Genomic DNA, 8,883 nt, shown 5'->3' with positions numbered 1-8,883 from the left:
CCAGAAGTTCTGCAAGAAGTGGAAGATAAGGTGCAGCTTGTTCGGGAAAACCTAAAGGCAACCAAGTCGCGATAGAAGAGCTATGCGGATTCTCACCACAGAGAAGCGGAGTTCATTCCCGAAGACCAGGTGTACCTCTGTGCCACACCTCTTAAGGGAACCAAGCGTTTCCACTTTAAAGGGAAACTTGCTCCAAGGTTCATTGGACCTTTTAAGATCACGACAAAGTGTGGAGAAGGTGCTTACCAATTGGAGCTACCTCCGGAACTTTCGGGTGTGCACAACGTCTTCCACGTGTCACAACTTCGGAAGTGTCTTCAAGCGCCAAACCGTCCTGATCTTTACAAGGACATTGACCATCAGGCCATCGACCTTCAGCCAGATCTCACTTACCGCGAGAAGCCAATCAACATCCTGGATGAAGCAGAGCGTTGCACCGGAAGCCGCTATTGGGGAACGTTGCATGGGAAACAAAAAATTTCCTACGCACACGAAGACTTATCATGGTGATGTCCATCTACGAGTGGAGATTAGATCTACATATCTTTGTAGATCGCTCAGCGGGAAGCGTTAAGAAATGCAGTTGATGTAGTGGAACATCTTCACGTCCCTCTAACCGTCCCACGATCCGTCCCACGAACTGTCTCGCGATCCGTCCCACAATCCATCCCGATCTAGCGCCGAACGGATGACACCTCCGCGTTCAGCACACGTACAACGCGACGATGATCTCGGCCTTCTTGATCCAACAAGCAAGACGGATAAGTAGATGAGTTCTCCGGCAGCGTGATGACGCTCCGGTGGTGGTAATGATCTACTCCTGCAGGGCTCCGCCCGAGCTTCGCAGAAATCTGATCTAGAGGTAAAACTATGTGGAATAGGCTAGAGTTGCACATGGAAAGTTGTGTCTCAAAAATCCCTAAACCACCACTATATATAGTAAGAGGGGAGGGGCTAGCCTTGGGGCTCAAGGCCCTCAAGTGTGCGCCGGCCAAGGGGGAGGAGTTGGACTCCAACCCCAATTCGGTTTGGTGGGGAAGGAGTCCACTCCGTCCTTCCCACCTCCCTCTCTTTTTTTCTTCTTTCCTTTGGTATTTTTGCTTGTGGCCCCATAGACTTCATGGGATGACTCCACCAGCCCACTAAGAACTTGGTGCGCCACCCTAGGGCCTTGGGCTCACTCCCGGGTGGGTGAGCCCCTCCCGGTAAACACCCGGAACCCATTCGTCACTCCCGGTACACTGCCGGTAATGCCCGAAACTTTCCGGTGACCAAATGAAACCATCCTATATATCAATCTTCGTTTCCGGACCATTCCATAAACCCACATGACGTCTGTGATCTCATCCGGGACTCCGAATAACATTTGGTAACCACACATATAACTCAACTATACTAAAACATCATCAAACCTTAAGTGTGCAGACCCTGCGGGTTCGAGAACTATGTAGACATGACCCGAGACACTCCTCGGTCAATATCCAATAGCGGGACCTGGATGCCCATATTATCCGACCCCTTGTACATCCACATGGGATGGGCTCTGGCCTGAAGGGGCTGGATCCTATGCTGAAAGAAGACTTCCAGGAGATCCATTCTGGTGATGCCTTTGTGAATCACAGCAACCATCGCAATCACCAGAATATCTACATCAACTTTCTACGCCTTCGACATGGTCAAGGCAGGAGCCGATTTAATCCTATCGGTGGAATATGGTGGAGGGCCCGAATGAACCTCACCAACAGGAACATCCTGGCAGTAGAACCAAGAGTACTGCCACAGCTTCACAGAATTGGGAAAGCTCATTTGGGGGAAGCTACTCTTGCCCCGGAGCTGGATACCTAGACCTTGGCAAAGCTGTACTATATTGGTTTTGCCTCCCGACTGAGAGGACTTCTTAACAGTCATCACTCGGCAAGTGAACAAGTGTTTGAACAAACCATAGTGTGGATGGCAACCGAGGAAGTTCTCACACAAAGAAACAAAAGCAGCTAAGTAGGAGACACCATTCGGAGGAAGATGATTCAACTTTGCATCGAAGAAGCTTAAGAAAGCTCGAAGTAAATCCGAGTGCATCCACTACGCCTAGCTAGACTTCCCCCCTTAGTTCGTACCCCTGATACTATTGTCAGGATAATTACCACGACAGCGACTGCATCACCATTAGCGTGACCTAGAGGAGACAAAGGATCAATATAAGTAGGCGGAGGCTAGTGAACTAGTGTGAATGCGACGAGGGTTTTGAACGCAAAGAGGATTTTTTTTCATGGATCCAGGTTGTTACAGGACGTCAAAATAATCATATGTTTCTATAACATCTGGTCAATAGGAGGCGATTTGGTGAGCCGTTCTGAAGATGCCATAACAATTTTTCCAAGAAGCAAAGAGCATACACTTTTAGCAGCCTCACGTTTTATTTGTTCTTTTTTCCAACTCCTCCATTTCTAGCCAAAAAAGTTCATGAAAAGAGACAAAAAGATTATTAAATACAAACCATGAGAAAACCATTTTTTCTTGCTAGCAGCCTAGCACTCGTTTCTTGCTTCGTCTCTAAATAAGTGACCGCATCGCCCACTTTTATTTAATAAAAGAGTTGAACATTGTTGCAGTATTTACTTGTTTATCTTTATTTAAGCACAAGTACTTATTTAATTTTCTTTCCCCACCAAAAAAGGGTACGTAAGTTAACTTTGAAGTGACTATGCCCATTACTGCAAATTCTTCAATTTGGAGCTCGCTCGCTCTTCCCCACATGCTTTCCTGCTTCACCTGATACTTTTCCCTAGAAGCACAGAGCATACGCTTAAAATAAGGTTCGCATCTTCACTGAGTCACTGCCTCACGTTTTCTTGGAAAGAGCTCATGGAAAGAAGAAGAGAGATTATGAGAAAGCCATTTTTCTTTATCCATCCTCCCTGCTAGCAGCGAAGCGCCCCGTTGGCGTTTCCGTTTGCATATATATGGCACCGCTCCCCCTCTTCTCGGCATACAGACATCGAGGGCCTAACTGCACGCTCGATCAACAAAGCACAACTCGAGTCTACCTCAAGAACTAGTAGTAGACACTACACCCAGTTCGAAGAGCAGTCCAGTGACCATGGCCGCAGCAGCCAACGATGGCCTCGCCGACGAGAAGGCGCCGGGGACGATCGGCGTAGGCCGGTACGAGGAGATGGAGCAAGACGGCGCCCCGAGCACCGCAAAGTCGCGGCTCTCCGGCCTCCTGTGGCACGGCGGCTCCGCCTACGACGCCTGGTTCAGCTGCGCTTCCAACCAGGTGAGCGAGCACCATTACGCAGCCATTTTCTTGACATCCAACGCCATTGTACCGGTGCCGGCTGCGGCTGCGCTTACCACCGTGCGAATGGTTTCAGGTGGCCCAGGTGCTCCTGACCTTGCCCTACTCCTTCTCGCAACTGGGGATGGTGAGCGGCATACTGTTCCAGCTCTTCTACGGCCTCATGGGGAGCTGGACCGCCTACCTCATCAGCATCCTCTACGTGGAGTACAGGACCAGGAAGGAGAGGGAGAAGGCCGACTTCAGGAACCATGTCATCCAGGTGAGTCGTGACTCGTGACTCGTGCCTGAGGGAGAAGGCCGACGACCACCACATTCATTTCACTTCTTATTACTTCGCCGTCCGTGCTGCATTCATCCTACATGTGGTAGATCTGAATCTGAAGTGACAAAACGCCGGTGATGCGCAGTGGTTCGAGGTGCTGGACGGGCTGCTGGGGAGGCACTGGAGGAACGTCGGCCTCGCCTTCAACTGCACCTTCCTCCTCTTCGGCTCCGTCATCCAGCTCATCGCCTGCGCCAGGTACGTACGTGCATGCGTGCTCATGACTCATGAGCGCTCGTCGTTATCAGTACTCATCCGTGTTTGCTTAAAGGCAGACACGCGAAAAAAAATCAAAGTCTCCGAGCTCGTTTTGTTGTTGGCTCTTTTGATTCTTGGTGTCCGTGGAGAGTGTCTCAAGAGAGTGTATGTACGTACTTATGATGCATGGTGTGCAGCAACATCTACTACATCAACGACCGGCTGGACAAGAGGACGTGGACATACATCTTCGGCGCTTGCTGCGCCACCACTGTGTTCATCCCGTCGTTCCACAACTACCGGATCTGGTCGTTCCTCGGCCTCGTCATGACCACCTACACGGCGTGGTACCTCGCTGTTGCTTCCCTTCTCCATGGCCAGGTATACGAACACTGCAACGTGTTATGTATACTGAAAGAATAACACTTGTGCTGTCCATTTCGTGGGTGCATAATACTGTATGTATACGTACTGTAATCAGGTTGATGGTGTGAAGCACTCGGGCCCGACCAAGATGGTGCTCTACTTCACCGGGGCCACCAACATCCTCTACACCTTCGGCGGCCATGCGGTCACTGTGTAAGTAGCTCCCCGCCATTTTTGTCAATTCCTACGATCGATGTTACTATTCGTAATTTTACATTAGCTAGATTCGTACATGTCAATCAAAACGGAATGCAAAAAATGGTGACACGTAGTCACATGCCACGTCAAGTCTTGGATATGGACTAGGGGCCTCTGAACCCAGCTCTGCAGCTCAGCCAATATTTCGTGTATACTGGCCGGGAGAGAGCATCTTCGGCGTATCGGCGAGCCCACTCTATGCAGGTGTACATTGTGCAGCATAGTTCAGTGTAACCACAAGGGTGCACGCCAGCGTCCCAACACACGGCCGTTGGTGAACAGACTGCGTAGTTTACTACCTAGGCTGCCCATGTCAGTGTACAAATGTGTAACCACAAGCGTACACGCTACACGGTAGTCTATTTCTTGCGTGCTGGGTAGCAAGACAGCACTGGCCCAGCACCCTGCTAGTGAAGCTAGTACTACAAGTAACTAGTAGTCTGACGACGATACCCACATGCACTGTTAAGTCTTGGCAGCAAACCCGTGCAGTTTCCTTTGCAGTAGTCTTTGTTGATCATTCTCGCCCTCATACGCACTGCCAGGCCGGGCATCTCTGTGCCTGCGACCTTGGACTCCGGCCGTCTCATCACAGTCATTTTCTCAACAGTCCAAGGGAAAGGAGCCACTCCACGCCAGGCTCCTTTACCCGTGCTGGATACGATAACCCTGTCACAGACGCAAGCAGCATCAAAGTTCGATGCGCCCCAAAAATGGCGCACTTGTCCATGTAACCCTGTAGCCTGCAACCACGCTACGCTAGCTTGCAAAGTTGCAGCCACGGGCAGGAAGAAAATGAACGGGAAAGACGAGGACGCCACGCTTCAGCTGGGTCAGAGCAGAGTCCGGTCATCTCGCTCGCTGCAGGGTCGCAGTGGAAACACCAGCCCATGGTTTAGACTTTAGAGTAGGAGACCTGTCTAATGTTAATCCATTTATACGGTGACTAACTAACTACCATGATATGGTATGTATGTGTATGCAGGGAGGTGATGCACGCGATGTGGCGGCCGCAGAAGTTCAAGGCGATCTACCTGATGGCGACGGCGTACGTGCTGACGCTGACGCTGCCGTCGGCGGCGAGCGTGTACTGGGCGTTCGGGGACGAGCTGCTCACGCACTCCAACGCCCTCTCGCTGCTGCCACGCACGGCGTTCCGGGACGCGGCCGTGGTGCTCATGCTCGTCCACCAGTTCATCACCTTCGGCTTCGCCTGCACGCCGCTCTACTTCGTGTGGGAGAAGCTCATCGGCCTCCACGACTGCCGCAGCCTCTGCAAGCGCGCCGCCGCGCGCCTCCCCGTCGTCGTGCCCATCTGGTTCCTCGCCATCGTCTTCCCCTTCTTCGGGCCCATCAACTCCGCCGTCGGCTCCCTCCTCGTCAGCTTCACCGTCTACATCATCCCGGCGCTGGCGCACATGATCACCTACCGCTCCGCACACGCCCGAGAGGTAACTTCTACTACTGTCCTTTTTACATTCTGTTTAATTTACTGTCTTTTCAAGTTTTTTTTTTTTTTTTTTTTTTTTTTTTTGCATTCAGTTCATTTTACTGTCTTTTCAAGTAATAGTACGCACTAAACAAAAATAGCTACTTTCGCTTTAGCTTCGGAGTTTAGCACGCGGTAGGTAGGGTTTGTGGCGTTTGCATTGCACGCCTATGTTCTTTTGGTATCTCGCAGCAGTTTGCTTGCTTTATCGATATCGTGCCACGCCCAGCTAGGTCCTGATTAGATGTCACCTAGCGCAGCAGCACAACTTGTCAAGAGACCGGCTAGTTTGAGTGTTAACATAAAGCTATCGCAATGATTAAGCGTGAAGCATAGTTAGTGTATGTAGTACTGGACGTCAGGCAAAACTGCATGACGTAGTGTTAAGTGTGTGAGGCTGGCCATAGCGAAAGTAACTAAGGTGATATCATTTATACTTGGGACTAGCTAACATGCTGATGTGGCAAACAATTAAAAAAGATAGATGATTAGAATAACATAGGTAGATACCGTAACATGTTAAATGTTATGCTACTATGTGTCATGCATGTTAATAAATAGGGTCAGCTATGATAGTACTACTTTATGATACTATGCACTATGAAGATAGTATCATACAATAATATCATATGCATCGTACTTCTATATGATAACCAGCTGAAAATGAGCACCGTTAGTTTGTACCTTCAGAAACAAGAACAGGGTGATGAGATTTATTCCACATGCGTGTCCGTGGTGCTATAAATGTGGTAAGACTCTGTTTTGCCAATGACCTAATGAATTTTTTGCCTGAACGTTGGCATGCAGAACGCCGTGGAGCAGCCGCCGCGGTTCGTGGGGCGATGGACGGGCACGTACGTGATCAACGCGTTCGTGGTGGTGTGGGTGCTGGTGGTCGGCTTCGGCTTCGGCGGCTGGGCCAGCATCACCAACTTCGTCCGCCAGATCGACACCTTCGGCCTCTTCACCAAGTGCTACCAGTGCCCCACGCCGCCCATCCCGGACGCCTCCTGGCCGTTCCCCGGCGGCCTCCACAACCTGACGCTGCTCCCGCCGGCGCCAGCTCCTTCGCCGGCGCACTTCTTCCAGCACCACCGGCACCACAGCGGCGGGCTCTGAAGCTTGAGCCTCCGAGGTTGCTCTGGGTAACTCTAGTTGATTAGCGCTGTTACCGATCAATCTAGCAAGGAAAACTACCCGTGAGTAGTCAGCAGGGAGCTTGCTGTTTCTTTTCTTCTCTTGGATTCAGAGAGGGTGATGAGTGATGACTGATTGGCTGATGTTTGTCTCTTGTTCTGTGCTATGTCCTGGCGTGAAGCATCTAGCCGTTGCTTTCTCGTATTCTCATGCATATGCTTTGCTTGGAGCTCCTCTCTTTTGGGGCACCATTCAGTGCTGTATCATTGACAGTACTATATGTTGTTAATTTATGAGCTGAGGAATCAGGATTCACGACTTCAGGAGCTCTTTGCCTTATGTCTTGGCTGTCGTCAACTTTACTGCTCCCAATGAGAAATCGAGATTGAAAAGGAGTAAAGCTTCCATATTCTGCATATTGTGTATCAGTACGTGTTTGCTAAACATCGCGCACCTGGAATTTTTGCTCGTGCCGGTCAATTCCTGACGAGGCCGAAGACCGGTGACCTGATGAGAGTAACGTCGATCCCGTCGAGGCCAAGCCAGGGCCTCGCCGGAGACAGGGATAGCGTTGCCAGCGGCAATGAGATGCTACGGCAAGGGGGTGCATTGACAGGTGTGGGTTGAGGGGGAGAGCTTCCACAAAATTCACAGGCAGCAGGAAGAAAAAATTAAGGTACATGATGAATACGCACTTCCGTGTTATTGACATTTCAACAAAATACTAGCAGTCACTCCAAATAAGCTACACCGTTCACCCAAAATGTGGATACAAGAGTGTGAGAGCATCTAAGCCCGACCGGCAAATCCGTCCCATATATGTACAATGCGTCCGGACACGTCCGCGGACGCATCATGACGGTCCTTCGGATTTTGCTCCCCGTATTCGCATATCTCATATTTAAACTTTTAAATTCATGCAAAATCATGTCGACCACGCAAACCGTTGTTGCACACAGTGACGGAGCTTGGTGGGGGGCTAACCTAGGCGATGCCCTCCTAAAAAAAATCAAGCCTATATACCTTTCTATTAGACTTATTTTTTATTAAAATCAGTTGAAAATAATTATGTTTGCCCAACCTCTAGCCCATTGCCCTTCCATGTTTTTGTCTCAAGCTCCACCACTGGAAATGTTGATACCAAACATCAATAGTATTTACATAAAATTTATTTGAAGTATATAATTAGTCATCTGATGTTTAGTTTTCATTGTGGGTCCACATATGCTCCACCAGATCATTAAGCAGTTGCACGTGCATGTGATGATCTCGAAGATTCTGATGCATCTGTAGAAAGTTCATAAGTTGAGCCGCATCTTCATCTTTCTAGATTCCAACTTGTTCTCTAGGTGCTTCAAAATCATTAGTTTGGGCTACACCATCACTCTCATCCCCAACAATCATATTATGCAAAATAACACAACATGTCATCAGCTGCCACAAAGTTTCTGATTCCCACATCATTGGAATGGCACAAACAATTTCCCGACGAGCTTGCTGCACTCCTAATGCCCTCTTCACATCCTTCTTAGATGCTTCCTCATTATTGCAAAGTGCTTTTGTTTGTTGACTTGTGGTTCAGATATTGTCTTCACAAATGCAGCGCACTGAGGATATATGCCATTAGCAATATAGTATCCCATGTTGTACTCTCGATCGTTGACTGTGTATTTGCACGACGGTGATTCACCATTGCAAAGCCTCTTAAACACCGGAAATCATTGACACGTTGATGTCTGTTAGAGCAGATTTCTTCATATGTGGTTTGGGTAATTTATGACAATTCCTATGGACTAATGGTTGCCTTAATTT

The 8,883-nt window shown here is 49.3% G+C and overlaps 1 protein-coding gene across 1 annotated transcript; it reads left to right on the top strand.

Moving 5' to 3' along the window:
* Positions 1-2,920: 2,920 nt before the first annotated feature.
* LOC123449170 (auxin transporter-like protein 2) lies at positions 2,921-7,410 on the top strand. Its single transcript, XM_045126278.1, has 7 exons — positions 2,921-3,277; positions 3,375-3,560; positions 3,709-3,821; positions 4,019-4,202; positions 4,303-4,400; positions 5,431-5,896; positions 6,742-7,410. The coding sequence occupies exons 1-7, from the start codon at positions 3,098-3,100 to the stop codon at positions 7,051-7,053; spliced, it is 1,539 nt and encodes a 512-aa protein (XP_044982213.1). The 5' UTR covers positions 2,921-3,097; the 3' UTR covers positions 7,054-7,410.
* Positions 7,411-8,883: the final 1,473 nt, after the last annotated feature.

Source organism: Hordeum vulgare, chromosome 4H (genome assembly GCF_904849725.1).
Source record: "Hordeum vulgare subsp. vulgare chromosome 4H, MorexV3_pseudomolecules_assembly, whole genome shotgun sequence".
In the NCBI taxonomy this organism is placed as follows: Eukaryota; Viridiplantae; Streptophyta; class Magnoliopsida; order Poales; family Poaceae; genus Hordeum; species Hordeum vulgare.
This window is presented reverse-complemented; position numbering and strand designations above follow the sequence as displayed.